We start from the raw sequence: 21,487 nt of genomic DNA, 5'->3' as shown, positions 1-21,487 counted from the left end.
AAAGTGCTGGGATTATGGGTGTGAGCCACCACACCCAGCCCTCTCCAACTTTAATGTGCATATGAATTATATGGGCATCTTTTTTTTTTTTCTTCTGGTAACTTGCATGGAGCCCAGGGATCTTTTAAAAATATGCTTCTGATTCAGTAAGTCTGGGATGGTGCTTGAAATTCTGCATTTATAACAAGTTCTCATGTGGTGTCAATGCTGCTGGTCTGTGGACCGTAGTTTGGGCAGCAAGGATGTTAGGATACAGTAAAAGAGTTAGCAAAGCCTCATGGCTAAGGAAATAGGCCTTCGAGTCAGATCCTAATTCTACCCCTTCCTGTTTGTTATGTCCTTGGAAACATTACTTATTTTCTCTGACTCTTAGTCCCTCACTTGTAAAATGGGGACAATAGTACCTTCTTCAAAGGGTTATTGTGACTATTTAAAAGAGCAGTGCCAACATAATCTCAAATTATGTCAAAATAAGCTTTTTTTTTAAGAGCAGTATCTGACATATAAGCACTCAATACATGGCTGGTGCTTTTATCAATTGTGTTATCATTTTTACAAACCTGAGTTCTAGTCCTGACTTGCTACTATATAATTCTGGGCATATCATTGGCTCCTGTAAGTCTTGGTTTTCTCTTCCACCAAATGGAATCCTAATAGTAGCCACCTCTAGATTATCATAAGGATTAAAATGGGAAAAAAAGTACATAAAATGCTTAGCGCAGAGTCCATACATAGAAGGAAGGCATTTAATAAAAGGTAACTGAGCTGCTGCTGGGGCTGATGACTATAAACCTAGAGTCTAATCCTGGCTTTGTAACTTCTGTTAAAAGGGAGAATCAATCGTGTTCAACATCACTGGGTTGTTGGGATGATCCAATGAGCCATAATGAGTGAGAAATACTTTGAAATAGAAATCCTGTAAAAATTTAGGGAAAAGCAAGGGAGTCAGAGAGAAGCTGGCCTGAGTTCCACTCCTGGCAGTGCTGCTTATTTATTTCATGATTTCAAGCAAATTACTTAACTTTTTGCAGCCTCTCTCACTTCATCTGTATAGAGGAACTAATAATGCCTACCACACAGGGTTGTGACAATTAAATGACATAATGTAGAAAGCATTTAGCACCTTACCTGGCACATAAATATACTTAAGAAATGTTTTCTATCTGTAGTAACTACTCACATTCAGTCTTATGTATTTTTCCAAGGAGGATAGTATTTTGAAGAATATTTTGTTTTTGAGATTCTCTACATGAAGGTTTATTAACTTGAAGATTAAAGGTCTATAAAATTGAACTGCTAAATGCATTCTATTTAATTATACATCAAATATCATTCCAATGTTGAATATTTCATCAGTGGCATCCCTGGCTGTTAGGATGCAGAGCATGGGGAGGAAAAGCAATCAATTAAGGGGAATTTGGTATAACCCCAAACAGAGATCATCTTTGTTTTACTGCCAAATTGAAGAACAAGGTTTTCCAGAAATTATTTAGAGTAACTGACCCAAAACTTTCCAGAAGCCCTGAACATAGTTTTGCTAATTCATTTTTCATCAGTAACATTAGTAGATTGGTATTGCTTTTCAAAGCCTAAATAGTTGTGGCCCTTTCTCCACTATGTTACCTGACAGTTCAGTGGAACCCATTTTTGGTTATTTCCTTACCCTATCTGACCTGAGTTCCAGTCCTGGCAGTGCTGCTTACTTATTTCATGATTTTAAGCAAATTACTTAACTTTTTGGAGCCTCTCTCACTTCATCTGTATAGGGGAACTAATAATACCTACCAATAATTGTGAAATTATTTACACCTACAACAGGTTATATTCTTATCTTTGGTCTGATCCTGGATGAAGAAGGATAGATGAAAATCTACCAATATCCTTTTCTATGTCAACATTATCTCGATAGAGGTTTTCTAGAAGATTTTGAAGCCTGATTTCTCATATTCCAACTGCCTTAGTCTGTTTACATTCATATGTGCCAAACCCCATGCCTGACACAAAGAGTGCGCTCAATCTGTATTAGCCAAAAGAAAATAATTCATTTTATTCCGCTGCCTGTCTTCCTTTCTCATAAATCTAGCTCTGCAGGGAGGTGGTTTGATGGAAGTGAGGGTTAGGATTCTGAAGCAAAGATGGATGAAAGGCATCCTGGTCATGAGAACATTCTCTATTCCCAAATTTCAGAGGGGAGAGGGACCTCCACCTAACAAATTTCATATACACCACCATGTGCTTAGAAGACCCTTAGCTGACCCACCTTCACGCGTGTCTGTGTTGCAGGGATGGGGGTGGGGGGTGGGGGAGCAGTAGGTAGGAGGTCCTATCATTTTCCTAGAGCTGATTTCAGAAGCACTGATCTAGGACCCTTCTCAAAATAGGGCTTAGTGATCCATTTAGGCAAGTTTCCAGATTGCATGCACACACATTTCTTGCATAAGGAATATGAAAATGTATAAGGGTGTGGAAGAATAAGGAGAAAAAGATAGTATTAAATTTAAGACATCATAAAAATAGATTCATTCAAATGAAATTTTCAACAGTTCCATATACTAGCATCAAACTTAGGATTACTTTTTAGTAGTACTCCCTCCCATCTTTTTTTTCCACATCCAGCTAACGTTTTTCTTTTTTCTTTCTTGTAGAGATGGGGTTCTCGCTATGTTACCCAGGCTGGTCTTGAACTCCTGGCCTCAAACAGTCCTCCCACCTCAGCCTCCCAAACTGCTGAGATTACAGGTCTGAGCCACTGTGCCCAGCCTTTCCCATCTTTATCCACTATTTATCCGAATTTTATCCATATAGTTTATATCATCTTTAATTCTTACAACAACCCTGGATATTTCTATCCCTGTTTTACAGACGAGGAAATTGAGACTAAGGGCAAATGAGTTGTCTAGGTCCGTGTAGCCAATAACACAGGTTTGTCTGACTCTAAAGCTCTAATTCTTTCATCTCTACACAATTTTGCATTCTAATGCTTTCATTTTATATTATTTAAAAAAGGCTTTTAATGTTTCTATATACCCATCATATTTATTTTTTTCAATAGCAGCATAACATTCCATTATATTGTTATGTCATTGTTACCCACTCCCTATTCTTGGAACATTTAAGTTGTTTCGGGTTTTTCATTATTTCAAACAATGCTGCTATAGGCATTTTTGTTGTTGTTTATGCAGCTTGTTTTCTTCTTTTGAATTATTTTCTGGAGCTAGATTCCCAGGAGGGTATTACATATCTGTATGTCTCTAGCTATATATTACTAATCTGCCCTCTGATTGACTTGTATTATGTCATTGCATCTTGAAAGAGAGCACTATCTTCTTTCACCAGCATCCTGTGAGTGATATTAACATAAGGCAAGCCTGGGTGAATCCACTAATGAAAACAGCCCTTTGTCTTTATATGTGCTTGGGTATGCCCCAGGGCCATATGAGACTCCTTGAAAAAGATTTATTCTGTAATAAAGTCTCACATGGGATGGTGTGATTCCCCTGCTCACGAGAGGCTTCCTTGATTAAATTGTCTTTTTCTCTTTGAAGTCACAAGATCAGCAGAAGGTTTTTCAAGCAACTGACATTTTCCTGTTGATTCAGAGCAGATCTCCATTCCCGTGTTGGAAAAAGTGTGGTGCCTGTTAGACACAAAAGCTAGACTTTCGCTCATAGTTTGCCATTGCAAGCTTGGTGCAAAAGGGTTGGATAAATTACACCAAGGAAAGGAAGTCCTGACAGAGCTGAAAAAGGTTTCAGGAACTTTCAGGAAGAAGTGAAAGTGAGAAAAAGTGGCACTAGAGTAAGAAATCTTGGTTCCCACTGTTGGAAGGTAATTTCGAGGTTATGTGTCCATATCTCTCCATCTTAGTTATCTTACATGGCAAGAGTATCATTTGAGATTATGGAAAGGTTTAGATCTAAATTACATAGCACATTAATAGGAACTCAAATGATAGCTGTTATTATTAATAAACATAGTATCCATAGCGTAGTCTAGGCAACAGGGCAGTAGGCATTATGGAAAAAATAGGGACATTGAAAGTAAGCAGCTTTCTTGGTTTGGCTATCTGTTTCTAGCCAGGTTATCCTGGGCAAGTTTTTAAATCCTCTTTGAGCCTCAGTTTCATTATCTGTAAAATAGAAGTTATAATACTTACCTACAAAGTTTGTTTTACAGACTAAATGGGAGTATGTGCCAGGCATGTAGTAAGTGCTTAACTAATTCATAAATCTATCAATAAATGTTGTCAACCAAGTTTTCGCCTACATCAGTGGTTCTCAAACTTCAATATGCATATCACTTAGGATACTTGTCTAAAGAGCAGATTTTTAGGCTCCACCCCCAGAAATTCTGTTTCTATCTGTTTGGAATGGAGCCTGGGAATCTGCATTTCAAGGTGATTATGTTACTGGTAGTCCGCGAACCATACTTTCAGAAACACTGTCCTACAATCTCAGAGAATAAAAAGAGGGAACATTTTTTCCATTACTAATATTCCATAAAACTCTATAGCATGCAGATGCAAAATTAATGAGATCCAAATATTGAATGATTCTATTTTCAAGATGATTATGGAGTTCTTACCTACTTTAAGGAATTAGAATCATCCTAAAGCTACCATTTTATCCTTTTACCACTCGCAATATGGATGAATGTGTGTAAACGGAGTCATCTTGATCCCTTCAAGAGATCTCTCTCTCCTCTGGACCTTGGTACTTAATTATCTGCCCCTGGGAGTGTTGATGGACGTTACCATTTCAATCTTGCGTTGTTATTTTCCATTTCATTTATGTCTTATCTCCCCAGCTGGACTTTCAGGCAGGGACCAATGTCTTTTATTGTTCTATATCCTCCACAAGTATCCTATAAAGCCTTTGTACATGATATGTGTTTCATAAATATATTTGAACGAACGTAGATATAGTGACCTGTAGGATAATACTCATTGATAAATTCTTCACCATTAGAGTGATTCAAAATTAGTTGTGAAAGGGTGAGTTATTAGGATTTTAGGCCTTAGAGCCAGAGCTGAGTGCAGATTTCAGGCCTACATGAGTGCTGTGACCTGAGCTGATTTTCTCATTTGTAAAGAAGGAATACAGTTACCTAGTAGGGCTGCTGTGGGAATTAAGTGAGACAGTGTTCACAAGGCCCCTAGCAAAATGTCTAACACCTGTGGTTCTCTTTAAATGGCAGACGCTTGCTCCTTCCTATTATATCTAAAAGTACCACATAGAATAATAGATAGAACTGCCATAGATATTTATCTTTAGATTAAAATAATAAACAACTGATTCTCTCCAAGCAAAGCTGATATTTGTTCTTCCTTTTTAAAGTCTAGATTTTTCAGCTTTAAGTAACAGATTGTCCAGAAGTTTGTATGGATTCCCTATAGAGATGGGAAAGGACACAAAGCAGCCATTTTACCAGTCCCAGGCTTTCACACAGAGTAGTACAATCAGGGTTTAAGTTTATGCCTCACAGACCTCCTCTGTTCGTGGCCATGTTTATCGTAACTTTTCTCCTATTACTGGTGGAGCAAGAAGCACCCAGAATAAAGAATCTGCATCCTACCTGCCGTGAGAAGCAGGAGCTTCCAGCTTTCTCATGGTACAGATAGGAGATTCACCAGTCCCAGGACCGAGACAGACATTGGGATCTGCTGTACAGGGACGCGGCGAGAGGGACGATCACAAGGTTGACATTCTGGGTTTGCTTACGCCTTTAAGGCAGTGGTCCCCAACCTTTTTGGCACCAGGGACCGTTTTCATGGAAGACAATTTTTCCACAGACGGGGGGTGGGAGGGTTTTGGGATGATTCAAGAGCATTACATTTACTGTGGACTTTATTTCTATTATCATTACATTGTAATATATAATGAAATAATTATACAACTCAGCATAGGTTGGGGACCCCTGCTTTGAAGCATTGCCAGTTTAGTATCAGAACTTCTATGCTTTGAAGGAAATAATGTATACAATTACTGCATAAATATCATAGTTACAGCTTTATTTCTAAAGGCAAAAAATTGAGACAACTAAGTGTCTTGGAATAAGGAGGATAGTGGTTTAAACCATGATATATTCACTTGATAGAATGTTAAGCAGTCATTTAAAATGTTTACTTAGACATGGAATAATACGGGAAAATGTAATAACGTGGAAAATGCTTCTGAGTACATTTAAAGTAAAAAACAGGATAAAATTTAGTTTAAGCTCAGGGCTCAGAGCTTTCTTTAACTCAGGGGCGATGCAGAGCCTTCCTGGTCCTCCCTGCCTCTTACAATAGCCAATAAAAAGCCTGTATTTAGGTGGTGGGATTGTGAAATCATCAGTGATCCAGCCAATCTCCCTAAGGGTTATTTGCATAGTTTACTCCTCCAAATGCAACAGAACTCAATTTCTTTTAAGGACCACATTGAGTGGAAGTGGTAATCTCTAACAGAAAGGGAATAGAATTACATTAACAAAGGAATATTTTTAATGATATTGCTATTAAAATACAGTGATCAAAATTATTGTATCTAGTCCCTCTAGAGAGTACTTTTATCTTCTAAGCACTCTACTCAGTATATTAATCTTAAAATAGCTCTCAGACAACTACTTATCCATTTGATGTTTAAATTTTTTTTAAGTATTCCTATAGAGTAGGAAACAGACTTTTCTTGAATAATCTACAAACCTCTTCTTATTGGCAAAAAGAGAAGCCTTTTATTTCTCAAAACTAATTGCTTTTACAAAAAGAAAAAAACAAAACAAAACCCTACTCTACACTTTGTTGATCTTGGCACTTTATCCTCTATCATGAAAGCTTCATCAATTTATCAAACTAAATGAACCGGGTGTTGACAGGGAGCAGGATTCCATAATCCTGCTCTTAATCCTCCTTGTTTATATGCTCCCCAGTTTAGCAAATTTGATACTAGCAGGAGTGCTCTCTTTCATTAGTTTAACTGGGATTTCTGTTCACAAAAAGCAGTAAGCTTAGTGGGATAATTCTGCCTTTCTCATATGGCAAGGGGCTTGGACAAGTTAATTATTTTTTACCAAGCACATGGGTTAAACATTTTCACATGCATTATCTACTTTCATCCTCACAATGACCATGTGAGGATAGATATTATTAGCCCCTACTTATAGATGAGAAAACCGAGAGTGAAAGAGCTTAAAGGAGTCAGTTGCCTGAGAAATCGCAGGAAGTAACAGAATCACAATTCTTACATGTATTTTCTGACACCAAAACCAGTGTTCTTTCCACTACACCATATTGACCTCCCACCCAAACTTCTTTGGCAGTAGCTTATTTATTCGATAATACAATATTCAGTGAAGTATTAGTTGATTTTACAAAGCACATCACAGACTTTTTTGTTGACCTGCATCACACCTTGCTAGATATGGCCACAACAGGAAGTTTGGCCATCAAGCTGTTATGTATATGATAATATAAAAACCAAACTTAACTCCAACTTCTATTTAGTAAACAAATGAGACATAATTCAAAATTATAATGCTCTCTGCTTTCTTAAAGGTTCACACCGAATCCCTGCCCTTTTCTTCAGCTTAGAGTCTGGTCATGAACATGTGTCAAGGTGTGCTCATCATCTGCTGGCCACCACTTGCCACCGTAGACCTGCCCAGGGTCTGTGGGGCCTCTGCACCTCTCCAGGCCAAGTCAGGCAGGGGGCAGTATACTCCTCTGCCTTACATCTTGCACCATGGGAATCTGCCCCCACTGGTTCTGTCTAGTTCTGCCCACGGTCTACACTGGCACTCCGCCATCCCCTCACCATTGAAAATGCTAAATAAAAGCTTATAGCTTTGTGTTTCCACATTGTGCCCGATACTGTGTAGTGGATGTGGGGGGTGGTTCTACATTCCCAGCCCTTCCTAAATTCCTATCTTCTAAAAATGGAGCTGCCTAGTTTAGAAAGTAGCTGCTTGACTGAAGTAAATTCTTAACAAATTAGTCTCTTCCAGGATACACAGTCAAATGAGTGGTTGGAAAGGGAAGAAGACAGAACAGAGTCAGGAAACGCGCAGACTAGTGGGACTGCAGCGAGGCTAGAATGGCATGACGGGTGTGAAAGAGATTGGTAAACTGTAAAATCCTTTAGAGAGCGTCACTGTGACTCACAGACTGCGTGGCCCCTTCACCACCGTCTATGCCAATGGTTCTCAAACCTTAGCATGTGTGGGAATTACCTGGAGGGCTTGTCAAAACACAGATTTTTTTGGCCCACTGCTTCTGATTCTGTGGGTCTGGTGTCCAAGAATTTGCATTTGTCTCACGTGTCCAGGTGATGCTGATGCTGCTGGTCCGAGAGCCACATGGTGAGAAGCGCTGTTTGCTGGAGGAGCGAAATCCATTGTAAGCACAGTAGGCATACAACAAGCACTCAAACGGGGTTGTCATCATTACTACTCTCCGCATCTTGGTGACCCCAACATATGCTCTCTTCTGCCTCCAGACTACTAGGCGAGGTTTGGCTGAGGTTTACGGGGAAAGAGACAGCACTCCTTTTCTGCTTCAGTTTGCAAGGAACTCCCACATATGTTATTGTGTTTTAATAGGAAAGACTTTCCAATTTCTGAGCACAAAGCTAAGTAAAGCTCATATGAGAAATGTGCTTAAAGTAGGAAAAGGGGCTATGGGGTAGGAGAATACCCCTTCGCCTCAGCATTTGCAGCTCTGAACGGAGGCATAGGTTTGGGACTCAGACCAAGTATCCTAGAGGCGATCGGTGTCTCCCTTATGTAAATAATATGTGCTAAGCTGGAGCCCCTCCCGCCCCCAAACCCAGTGATGATAAACATCCCTATTGCGCCTCCTCCCCGCCAAATAAGGCGAATGGGTGGGGGAGATCCCGGGGGAGCCTTTCCTGGGAAGGTCCCTGCTGCTGCCGCCGCCGAAACCGCGTCTCGCACAGCCCACCGCCCCGCCCCTGCTCCGCAGCCAGCTCTCCGCAATGCAAAGACGCAGCAACATCGCCCTCCAGACCTCTCCTGGGGGATCGCACAGTGCAACCAACCCTAAAAACGTGGCCGCACGACGCCCCCTCAGCCCTGCGGCCTTCCCATTGGCCGGCTGCCGCTGTCACTCGCTCCTTGCCTCGCCTTCCCCCTCCCGGGCGGAGGCAGCCGGGCGGGGTAGGTTGCGCGCTCGCGGCGGGCTCGGGCCGCGGCCGCGGCTTTGCAGCAGGCAGCGCGGCGGGCGGGGATCGGGGCGCGCGGGCGGGGAGGGGGCCGGGCGCGCTGCGGGCTCCGCGGCCGGCCCATGCGGGGCGGGGGCCGGCGGCAGGGCCCGGGGCCGCAGCCGGCGCCGAGGGCAGCCGACGAGGACCTGCCCGGCCGGCTGCCCGGTGCCCTGCCTCGCCCAGCAGCTCGGCCCGCCAGGAGGGATGCGCCGGGCCGCCCTGCTCTCCTCTGCCCTGCCCATGCCCTGAAGCAGAAAGTTTGGGGGTCGGGGGTTGTCTCCCTTGTCCCTCCTCCAATGACTGCCCAAGGACTCCGGCTGCCCAGCCTCGACTGTGACCTGCCTTCGCCCCCCAGGTCGTAATGAACTATTCCAAGCTGTAATCAAGGCTCTCCCTCCTCGCCCCTCCCTCACCCTCCCTTAAAAATCTTTTTTTTTTTTTTTTTTAACTCAAGAAATTGTGATCTGCCGACTCCCTTTCTTGTGAATGATTTAGACCCCAGGCCTCATTTCTGAGTGTAAGAGGGGGTGCGGTCTCCCCCAAGACGGTGCGCTGGAAGGACAGATTCCCCTTGCCGACCCACATACACCATGAAGAGGTGTAAATCGGACGAGCTGCAGCAACAACAGGGCGAGGAGGATGGAGCTGGGCTGGAAGATGCCGCTTGCCACCTGCCGGGCGCGGACCTCCGGCCTGGGGAGGCCACGGGTGCTAACTCTGCTGGCGGGCCAACTTCAGACGCCGGCGCTGCCGCGGTGCCCAACCCAGGTCCCCGAAGCAAGCCTCCTGATTTAAAGGTGAGCGCAGACCATCCCTTGGCAAGCCCAGCCTGCGACTTGTCTTGCGCCACCCGGCGCAGAAGTGCTTTAACAGGATACAAGTGATGGGAGAAGCCAGGCAGAGGTCAGAGAGGATGAGCGGATGCTCGGCTAGAACCCTGGGGGGACGTCAGGTACTGTTTGTGCCTCTGTCTTTCAGCTCCATTCCAGGCCTCTGTGTTTGTTCCCCATTATTCAGCAGACGTTCTAGTGACTCACCCAGCTGAGATTGTTTGAATAATGTGTATGAAGTGCTATTCGCAGACAAAGGGCTGGGGAAATCCAAGATGCTAACTAAAAAGTTGACATCACTTTCCCTCCTGTAGGATGGCAGGGGAAGAAAATTGCAGAGTTGGGAGGCCAGGCGGGTGACCCTTCGTTTCATTTGCTCAGTTAGTCTCCTCCCATTGGGATCTTCCTGGATGAAGCTCAGTTTGTCCATCTGCGAAAGGGGGCTGTAGATTTCTTGCCATTAGGTGGAGCCAGAGGTTAAGCTAGTGCTTGGAGATCGCTGCCTGCCTGCCGAACCAACCCCCAGGGTGGAGAATTGACAGGTGGCTGAGCAGAGCTCAGGCTGTTTTGGGGCCTCGGTTCAAGTTGCGCACACGCTGAGCCGGCAGCTAGAACCAGAATCGGAGAGGACTGTTCACATGGAGCTGTTTATTTTCCGGCCTGAGGTTGCTGAGACAATTGGCGAGCTGTATTGAATATATCTCGGTATCAATTAAAACAGCAGCTGGGATAAATAATGCACCTTTGCTGGAGCTGCCCCAGAGACTGCGGGCTCAGGCTTCTCAAGGCAACTCACCGCGGGGCTGAGCGAGATGTCAGCCCTAGCAAGGAACTTAGATGCCTTGGAGATTGATGCCTCAGGGGAATTCTCTCCAGAGAGGGTGCAGGGTCTGGGCTAGGGGAACGGAAAGGACTCCCTTACGCTAAATAAAACCTGTATCCTATGGCAGCAGCCACAAAGGAGCTCACCAGAATAAGCCAATGACATTCCTCATTTGGCCTGAGCGGCTCAGAGTCAGGAAGTCAGAGCGCAGGTGAGTGTGTGTGCTCTTACCTGTGTATGTTACCTGTCTGTGTTCCTTGGGGAGGGGTGAAGGGGGGGCAGCTAGGTCCTTGTTGTGTGTACTTTAAAATTTTGTAGCAGTTATTCAAATCTGATCTCTGGTTCTGCTGCTGTCCTTTCAGAGGTCCGTGGCTAGCCGTATGTCTAAAGGGGCATTCTACTGGATAGGCTCTGCACAGGAAGCTTACGCTTTGGTCAGGCCCAGGGAGTCCTTGGTGTCTATCAGATGTCACCCCCGAGTCCACCCCATGTGGTCAGGAGGTGTGGTTCCTGTTTTCAGTGAGAGGGTACGGGAAAAGGGGTCCCCTTTTGCTTCATGCTGTTGTGGGAAGCAAGCCTTCTGCTGCAGACTTCAGCCTCATTCTGAGTTGGTCCGGATGAGCCTGGCCAGCCAGCAAGCCTGATTCTTTGCCCAGGTGGGACCTTCACCTGAGTCCACGAGAGGCAGCCCTGGAAATCCCTCACCCTCTAGCTCAGACCAGCAGTGGAGACTGCTGGCTGCGTTCATTTCCCCAGCTGCCTTCACGAGGGACAGTGGGCTGGTCGTGTGGGGGGCTGCAGTGTCTTTGTCTCCGTAGATAAAGCTGCCTTAAGCTCCTTCATTCCCACCCCCCTCTATCATCTGTCTCTTTTTTGGTGATGCCCTCATCCTGGTCAGGGGCAGATAGCAACAACTCCACCCTTGGTACTAACTGCTGAACTCCTCTGAACCAGAATTGACATCAGGCAGAAGAAAAGGAGACTCTCCCCAACCCCCCCCCCCAAGAAAACATACCACTGAGGTCGAACACAGCAATATGAACCCAGCAAGGAGGAGAAACCCTAGCTGCTGCCTGCTTGTGGAAGCACAGAGAAACAAGCAGGGCCTTTTCCTGTTTACCTCTGCTTCATCACAACATGTTTACTTACAGGGACTTCCCAAACAGACATGGACTTGGGAGCCAGCACAATATGATTTACTGTGTGGTCTCAGGCAAATCACTTAACTTTTCCGAGCCTTTTTCTGGGGAAAAGGGACTAGGAATATTGGAGTGTGTCCAAACTTGTTTTCCAATGCTGGCACAGTTTTCCAATGAGGGAAAAAGTCCATTATTGGCTCTGGAACTGGGTAGAAGCTGACTTGCTTTAGATTTGATGAGAAAAGGGCAAGTTTAATTTTTAATACCCTCTACCCCACACCTGTGTTTGGTCAAGGCTCATAAGCAGTTCTGGTTTGCTTTTGTTTTCATTTTAAACTTTGAAGACAGGAACTTTTGATCCCTTAGTCCTACTTCTGTTTTCTTGTGACAGCTCCAGACACTATGATAAATTAAATGCACTGAAGGAAATCATCTTGAGAAAGGGGCAAAAACAAGAGGCTCTGTCTAAAGCACCTCCGTAGAGGTTGGGGAGACAGGGGAAGAGGACAGAATTTTCGTCTTTGCCGAAGTGATCTGAATGATGCTTAAGTAGTGACAGCTAGTGCTTTCAGGGGCTCCTGTGGTCTCCCTCTGGTCCTTTAGCACTGTGGAGCATCTTACTGTGCACAGTAAATTTCTGCTGTGGTGGCCTGGGATCTGTGATTATAGGGAGGGAAGGGCCAGTGAAAAGAAAAATAGTTAATTGCAATTTGAAAACTGTAACTATAACTGAAAATGGACATTGTGCCACAGGGGGTCTTCTCAGCCACTCCACACACCTGTGTGACCTTCGGGGACGATCTCAAGAGACACTCCTGCAACAGGAGTTCCACAATTCAGAGTCACATTCCCCAGCCACTTGTGGCTTGGATTCCAGTTTAACCACTTGATTTCGTGTCTCCATTCATTTGTCCTCATTCGCCAGTCCTTTGTCCAGCCAGCTTCCCTGCTCATTGGGAGCAGACGCTGGGGTTGCTGGCCACAGACAGTGCTGGCTGACCAAAAGTATGCCAGAATTCTCCAGCAAGAAAACCCAGCTCCAGGGAGAATGGGAGAGGAGAGGAGCTTAGGGGGAAATTCCAGAAAGAGACACAGAGCACACATTCCTGTTAAAAATATAGCGTTTGGTAGATATTGTATTTCTGAGGCCCGGGCTGAGTGTAAAAGCGAGCTGGTGCTGTGCTGATATGTCACCAAAGCCTGCAGGCAGGGGAGGAAAGTACCGACCTCACTGCCGCTCCCACCCCTGTGCAGCCGGAGGAACAGAGCCTTTCCTGAAAGCAAGGGTCTGGGGATGCTGGCCAGGGGCCTTCCCCTGAGGTCTTCCTGCCTGCTCAGAGTGAAGGTAGGAAAAACAATTAGAAGCCACGTATCTGAGAGAAAGTCAGAACCGAACCCTGAATGTTTCTCCCTGCTGGCTCACCCCGCACCTTTGCTGGGAGTCACAGGTGGCCCATCCTCCATGCGTAGCCGTGTTCCTCCAACACGCCTGGAGAGAGCCCACTGGGCATCGTGCAGCCAACGGTATACTGCTCACCTTCACCTGCTGAATTAAATGGTGAAACATGCTCATTAAGTGCCTGAAAACATGTAGATACAGTTTAAATAACAACAGCAAAGCAGACACCTCATCTCCCCACTCCCCAAGTCAAGGAAAAGAACATTGATATTCCCAAAAAGCTCCTGCTTGTTTTCTGTGCATTTGTTTCTTGTAATTTTTTTTTTTTTAAGGCCCAGAGTTTTGATCCATTTTATGGGCCTCTGTTTCTCCATTTTTTAAATGAGGGAGAGGACAAGCTACTTCTTAAGAGTGTGGGTGGGATGAAGGCCTGTGTGTGCTTGGGGGCTCTGGGGGCATGTTCTGACGTAGGTATGGCTGTCTGGGGCCTTGCTGCGTGATCAGGCCCCTCGTTCTACTGAAGAAGTGGTATATTCATTCAGGCTTGAAGATTCCTGCAATCTCGGGTGGGAGCTAGACCCCTGGGACAGATTTTATCAGAGGAGGTAGAACCTGAAAAGAAGGAAATGGAAAATCAGTTCTTTGACAAGAGGTACTGCCCTCACCTCCAGGTGAGCTCCCAGGTCAAATAGTATTTTTTTGCAAATACTTGCAAAAAAAAACCTATCCATTAAGGGACATACAAGTTTAAGGGTGCTTCGAGGATCTTGCAATGGAATCAGAAACACGTGGGGTTAATTGGGAAAGGTGTTCTGGAGGAGGTGGGTTTAGATTGAGATTTTAAAGAAAGAGTAGAACATCAATTACCAAACAAGTGAGAAGGGCTTTCTAAACGGAGGAGGTGAGATGGCAAGTGCCAAGGCTTGTGCAGGGCCTTTGCCCTGGTTGACTGGAATCGTCAGGAACAGCGAGAGCTGCAGTTGCTGTTTTATCCCACTTGCGCCTTGTGTGAGGTGGGCTGAGGGTCCTGAGGCCCAGGGTTGCCCCCCGCCTTCAGCCTTCAGTAATGTTCAGAACAGCTCTGTCTGTGGGCCCTGGAGGAACTGGTGACCGATGGGAAAGCATGTGGCAAACGAAGCTCTCTGTTCTCCTGCCACATACTGGTTCTAGATTAATTCCCAGCTGCCCTAGTTGTTCTAGTAGGAACTGTCTTGCAGGCTTAGTATTTACAGAATGTGCTGCTTTTTGTGTAGCTAATTGTGTCTTCACTGCCAATCCCGTTAACAAGACTCTCCCTCAACAAGAAGTTGAAACATCTGATAGGACCTGAATTTTGGGTTGGAGTTTTTTTAAAAAGGATGAATGTCAGCAGCTGGGAAAAAAGGCTCAGGCAGCTTTCTCCGTGGTGGTCTTAGAGGTCAACTCAAAACACATCTCTATTTTCAACTCTCCTCTAAGAAACAGTGTCTGTCTTTGAACTCCCCATAGGCTTTGCATGGTGCATTTTTGGAATGAGGCCATGGCTGGACAGGGTCCCCCTTTGTCAGCCAAACATTTAAGTCTGTCTCTGTATAAGATGTCAGAACACAGCTGTTGGGAGATAGCAGGTATGTTTTGTGATTGTGTTAGAAAAATAATATTTGGCTTTTCAAACCAAATGACTAAAGGCGTCCAGCACAGTCAACTGAGTGATGTCCACTGTGGAAAACAAAGCTGGCTGTAAGGACACGAGCCCCTACCCAAGTCCTGCCTAAGCCATTTGTGAAGACAGCAAACACATTCTGGCTCCTTGATCTGTATTCATCTCCTTCCAAGCCTTCCAGTCTTGGCAGTAACTAAGATAATAGAGTGAGACAAGGGTTTAAACTGCAGCAGGAAGGATCTGAGTTAGACACAAGAAAAGGCTGCTTGACTGAGCATTTTAAATCTTTGGAAAAGATGATGTCTTTGGAAAAGGTAGTTAATGTAAAGATTAAATCGCCTTTGTAAGATGGGTTTGCAGATTTGGATAGTTTCTGCTCAAAATAAATGAGCAAATAATTACGTAGCAATCACCACGTTTGCATTGAAGTTTCTGCCAGGTAATGTTAGGGACACAAAGATGCAGATGATACAGCTCCTGCCGTCCCATCACTCAAATTCTCATCAAGGCTTCCATCCATCGGTAGGTGAGAAGTTGGGTAACAGCTGGAGAGAGTACTAGAAGCAATGTCACAAGGCGGTACGTGATTAATTGCAAAATGAGTGGTGCAGATAATGAGCGATTATGCGTTCAGAGTCGGGCGAGAGCAGTGCAGACTGGTGTGATCAGAGAGGGCTTTTGGAGCAGGGAAGCGGTGAAGGATGGGTAGGATGCAGAGAGGCAGAGAGAGAGAGAGCACATCATACTGAGAACTTTAATAAAAGTCTTTCGTGCAGGTGTATGTTGAGCCAGTTCTGCCCAAAGACCCAGTGGATGAGGTGACCTTTCCCCACCTGTGTTGGCTCCAGGCAGAATTCTCTAAGCAAATAAAGGAAGGAGGAATTCATATAAAATTGGGAATGGGGATATCATTTGCACCTGAGTTTAGATCTATTTTTTTTTTTTATTGTCAGTTGTGATTCTGGAGAAGAAAGCATGATTCCAAAAATCTTTCATCACTGTGTTTCCAGTAAAAACCCCACACAGGCCTGAACAGTTGCAGCGGCTCACTCTTCTCTCCCGTGGTGGTCACCAGCGCCAAACCCGGGGTGGTGGGTCCTCCCCTGCTCCTCCCTCAGGCTCCCCATCCAAAGCTTCTTTAGGGCAATTGGAGACTTCCACAATCCACTCTGGATCCTGAGAGAACTCTGTGGGTTTTTACAGTGAATAGCTCTCTAATGTTGGCCCTGTTTCCATAGAGACCCTATAAATAGAGGAACGTTGGCGACCTAGGCTTGCAAAGAAAGGCTCAGGGTGACCCAGTCACCCCACCGAACCCTCACAGCCACACCTTCGGTGGGGCAGAGGGACTTTCAGACCCAAGTGGGAGGAAGGGCTCCACCGTCAGCTGCCAGGTGGGATAATTAGCTATAGGTTAGTGTAACCTTTTAAGATCCTTTCGGCTTTTCTGGGGATTGTGGAGAACATGGGGACCTGTAGGAATTAGAAACCGCTTTTGGCCATTTTTAACCAGAGGGTGCCAAAGGCACTGTACCCTGAAGCATTTTGGTTTTGGCTTCATGCAGCTGTGTTTGCAGATTTTGGAGCAAACTTCCCCTTTAGGGGACCCACACCCAGGGAGGAGGACGGATGAAGCCTAACTGTTTGGAAACCGCAGGCTTCTCAGGAAGGATCTTTCGGAAACCATCCAGTCCCCTCTCTTCCTGAAGGGATGATGCCTCCTGAGGAGACGGGTCCTTCCTGACCTTAGGGATAGTTCCAGGGGAGGGAGCAGGCCTCCCCCGCTCACCTCCCGAGGTGTCGCCCCGCACCCCGGGGAGCTCTCCTTTCTGGCTAACTTCTGGTCGATTGGGGGACAGCGGTTCTTGCTCTGTTCCCCTGGAGCACGGGAGTTCTGTCCGTCCCAGCTCTAACTCTGAAACATCTCAGCTCTCTGTTTCTAGTACATGGCTTCATTTGGCCACCAAAATGGTTTCTGGCAGCGAGGGAAAAGCAAAAGTCAATGTGGAAAAGCAAGTGACATTTAGTAGCTGGAACCTGTTAGTCAGAGCAGGTGGTGCTTTCTGCTGCGTTGGCGGCTAAGTTCCCTTAAGCTAGTCGCCATGGTTTTCCTCACTTCTCAAACTTGTAGCTGGTTATATGTATGTGCTGAGGGCTTTTTTTTTTTTTTTTTTTATACTTACCCTGTCACTCTTTAACCATCTCCTTCCTGACGTCCACACACAGAAGCAGCCTGGCCCCAGTGTCACCTTGCTGTTCCCCGCCCCCGCCGGGCACCTTATAAGTGAGGAAAATCCCCTTCATTTGGAGCAACCTCCTCCCCTGACACTGTTCTTTGACTTCTTTTTTGTTCTTTCCCTCATGTTTACCTTGGACCTTTACAGACTCTTTGTTGCTGCTGGGGCAAAGGTCCTGTGGTCACCTAATCACCTTTCCAGCTTTGCTTTGGCTGCAGAACAGCCAGGGAGGTGGGAAGTGCTGACTTTGTGGTTCAGAGTCTTGCCCAAGTCCTGCGATGGGGCCCAGGCAGAGCCACGACTGCAGTGCAGGGGGTCTACTTTCTCCTGACCCAGGCGTTTCTGTTTTGTTTTAATCCTGCCTTTGGTACTGTTCTGGGACACAGGCAAATGCCATCTCTACTTTAGTCTTGGAATCAGTGTGTAGGCCCGTGAAGGTAAACTAGACCGGAAGATGGGGGTTCGTCTGTGTGGCTCGAATGAGCCACTTAGCTGTGCTGTGCCTCAGTTTCTTCATCTGCAAAATGGAGATGCTGAAGCCATGATCTGTCACATTCCAGCTCCTCCTGAGATTAGGCTGGTGCCGGGTTGAGAGCATAAAATGAGAGCATAAATCAGCGGGCACTTTGAAAAATGGTGTTGTAGAATTTTAAAAATCAATTGGCCAAAGTGTTTAGGACCCAAGGCACTGTGGCAGACGGTGGTGGCTGCTATGGGTCTCCCCGGCACCTCCCCCCGATTCCCAGGGCTCGGGGAGAGGAAATGCCTCCGACCTCCAGGTCTTCTGCTGGAATCTTTTGAGGAGAAACTAACTCTTTCTACCTGAGTGGATAATGGAAGAGGGACCTCAGGGTTGGAGGAGCCAGTTTAGGAAAGGGGGCAGAGGACAGGACCTGGAATAGAATGTGAGAAGGACAATTTGTAATATGTAATGTGACCACTTGGCAGAAGCAGCTGGGCCAATGCCAGAGCCAGCTGGCCCCATCCCCAATGCCTGGAGGGAGATCCCATATCAGCTTGGGCCTAAGGAAGAGGGAGATGTCCTGGCTCGTCCCTAGTCTGGAGGCCGTAGGATCTGGCCCGTTCCAAGTCCATGGTAGAGTGTGCTCCACCGTCCACTCTGCCTTGGACGTCTTGGTTCTCCCCAGTGCAGGTTCAGTTGGGCCTCGCAGCCCTGCCTTGGGCTGGCCCTGAGTGGGTGGTAACTCCTGTGGGAAAACCTGGCACTGTGTAACCTAACATCTCCAGGGCTGCCCCAGAATTCAGTTCTTGAGAAGAAATAGTTGTAGCCTTAATTTCTTCATCTATAAATGGCAATGTTGCGGTTGTTGCTTTTGTTAGTATCTGGGAAAATCAAATGAGACTCAGGCAGAATAAAAAGCCCCTCGAAAACTATTTTTTATAAACCGTTAGTTCATGACGAGTTGTGATGATGTAACTTACCTGGTCTGTAAAATGGGTGATGTAAGGGCCTCACCTACTTTGAGGATTGTGGGGCGCTCAAATGAGGTGAAAAATGAAAATCCACCCATTTTACACAAATACACAATAATGGAGTTATTTACGTCCTGATGTAAGAGCAGCTGCCTGCACAAAATCAGTGCTGAGGGGGAAGGTAACATAAGAATGAGGTCAGCTAATTCAGAAGATGTAAGATTGTTTTTTCTTGGTTTCTGCATGGTCTAAGTTTTCTGCTCTGTAAGTTTGTTTCTACAAAAAAAAAAAAAAAGAAAGAAAGAAAGAAATCCAGTGTGTGTAATTCTTGGGAATGTTTTTTAAAATGAGGCTGCCTCATGAGCTTGTGGGTTGTTCCTCATGTCGGAAAACCTGCTATGGCTCATTGAGCCCCGAATGACTGGGTTCTGAGTTTCCCTCTTAGGATTCACAGAGTGTGGGGTCTCCCCTGACGCTCCGAGTGCCACCGTCCTCTCAGCAGCTCCAAAGCTCTTATAGAGGGCTCTGCCTGGCCAGATACGCCGTCCCCTGACAGAAGCAGCTGGCTGGAATCACACCGCAGTTGCCTCAGCCTGTGGGCCGTCCAGCGGCCGCTCTCTGAGCAGTCTGGCCTAGCAGGAGCTGGAGAATCTCCGTGGCGAGCTAAGAGGGAAGGCTGGGCCAGGGCCTCTTTGCTTTGGTCCAGTCTGAGGGGAAAGATACCCATTTGGATAGCTGGTTCCAAATGTAAACTAAAGAATTGGTCACAGTCTTGGCGACACTACAAGGTATGCTCATAGAAATAAAGTTTATTTTATTGCCAACTGTATCAGGAATGAAATTGGCTCCACATAACAGAAAATCGTACTAGAGTTGTGTAAACAAAGATAGATTCATTTGTTTCGTGCAACGAGAATCCCGGGGTAGGCTTTCATGACTGGTTTGGTGGCTTCACAGGCCACTAAGTTCCCAGGCCTGTCTGTTGGGCTCCACCATCTGTGTGTAGGTCTTTCTCATCAACCATGTGACCTCGTGGGTACAGAATAGCTGCTGCATTTCCAACCATTACATTCACATTCCAGATGGAAAGAAGTAGGGCCAGTGCCTTTATCAAGAAAACAAAAATGTTTCCAGGAACCCTCACCTTGCTTTTTTTTCATTGGCCAAAACTGCATCATGTGGCTACCCCTAGCTGCAAGGGAGTCTGGTGAAGCAGGAATTTTTAGCAAGGTGAATTAAGTCCTTGCAGTTTGGTTGGTAAGACAGAAACGGAAATGGACATTGGGTAGGCAGTTAGTGGTGTCTGCTACCATGGCATAACCCAATTGGATGACCTTGATTTTCCCAAGGAGCGCTTCAGTGAGGCATCTTTGGAATGGATGCTTGGTGGTCTGAATGAGCCAGTGCAGCTTGAAGGACGGTCTAACTTGGAAGGAGGAAAGGACTGAGGGGTTGTGGGGGGAGAGATTAGTCTAGACCATCCAGTCCCATGAGCCAAGTACTGCCTGCGTGCCACTAGGCCCTAGACTGTAGCCCTGAGGGCATGTTTCCTAGAAACCCTGAACCCACGTTTTATTCGGAATGTCCTGTGGGAAACAGTGGGGGTGCATTTCTTTGGGAATGAAAGGATAGGTGTGGGTTGCCACCTTTTTACAAGCTGACCTTTTAGGCATGACAGGCCACCTCTAGGGATCTTGCAGGTTCAGATAGCTGTGGTAGCCATGCTGGGCAGACCGTTCACCTTCCCCCTCACCCAGCTAGGCATCCAAGAGCTTTCTGCTCACCAGGGTTCTTCATCTCTTCCCCCTTAAGAAAATCCAGCAGCTCTCGGAGGGCTCCATGTTTGGCCACGGCCTGAAGCACCTGTTCCACAGCCGCCGCCGGTCGCGGGAGAGGGAGCACCAGACGTCTCAGGATCCCCAGCAGCAGCAGCAGCAGCAGGGCATGTCCGATCATGACTCCCCGGACGAGAAGGAGCGCTCCCCGGAGATGCACCGCGTGTCCTATGCCGTGTCCCTGCACGATCTGCCCGCCCGGCCCACCGCCTTCAACCGCGTGCTGCAGCAGATCCGCTCCCGGCCCTCCATTAAGCGGGGCGCCAGCCTGCACAGCAGCAGCGGGGGTGGCAGCGGGGGCAGCAGCCGGCGCACCAAGAGCAGCTCCCTGGAGCCCCAGCGCGGCAGCCCCCACCTGCTGCGCAAGGCCCCCCAGGACAGCAGCCTGGCCGCCATCCTGCACCAGCACCAGTGCCGTCCCCGCTCCTCCTCCACCACCGACACCGCCCTGCTGCTGGCCGATGGCGGCAACGTGTACCTCCTGGCCGAGGAGGCCGAGGGCATCGGAGACAAGGTGAGGTGGGCCTCTCAGGTAGGGGCGGCTCAGGGGTAAGGGCCATTTGCCGAGACCTGGGGAGCTGAGCTGGGGGCATCCTTGGTCGGTACTGGCACTTTGCCACCTGCAGAGTGATCTGTCCTGGTTGAAGCAGCCAGAGGTATAATTAGGCCCCAAACAAGAGACGATCCCCCAAATGGCTAATTTTTGTTTGCTTAGGAGTTTGTGTTTCGAAATAACATTTTGCTCAGGGTGATACTAATTTCGGCTGTTCCCCTTAAACATACTATCAAGAGGCAGTAAGTGTCGTAGTGTAGAGCACAGACTGGAACGAGCTCTCGTTCTGCCACTTACTGGCTGGGTCAGTCACTTGACATCTTTGTTTCACCAATTAAAATGGGGATAACGATTGTAGAGTTGTTGTAGGATTAAATGAGTTAATATTTATAAAATAC

General features: G+C 46.5%; 1 protein-coding gene across 1 annotated transcript in view; it reads left to right on the top strand.

Annotated features, from left to right (window-relative positions):
• Nucleotides 1–9,787: 9,787 nt before the first annotated feature.
• Nucleotides 9,788–21,487, top strand: part of TMCC2 (transmembrane and coiled-coil domain family 2) — a 38,707-nt gene continuing 27,007 nt past the window's right edge. The window contains exons 1-2 of the mRNA XM_069459514.1: nucleotides 9,788–9,994; nucleotides 20,514–21,050. Coding sequence (XP_069315615.1) covers nucleotides 9,788–9,994; nucleotides 20,514–21,050 — 744 coding nt within the window. The remainder of the gene's footprint in view (nucleotides 9,995–20,513; nucleotides 21,051–21,487) is intronic.

The sequence above is a fragment of the Eulemur rufifrons genome, chromosome 27 (genome assembly GCF_041146395.1).
Source record: "Eulemur rufifrons isolate Redbay chromosome 27, OSU_ERuf_1, whole genome shotgun sequence".
NCBI lineage: Eukaryota > Metazoa > Chordata > Mammalia > Primates > Lemuridae > Eulemur > Eulemur rufifrons.
The sequence above is the reverse complement of the archived record's forward strand: the minus strand, read 5'-3'. Positions and strand labels throughout refer to the sequence as shown.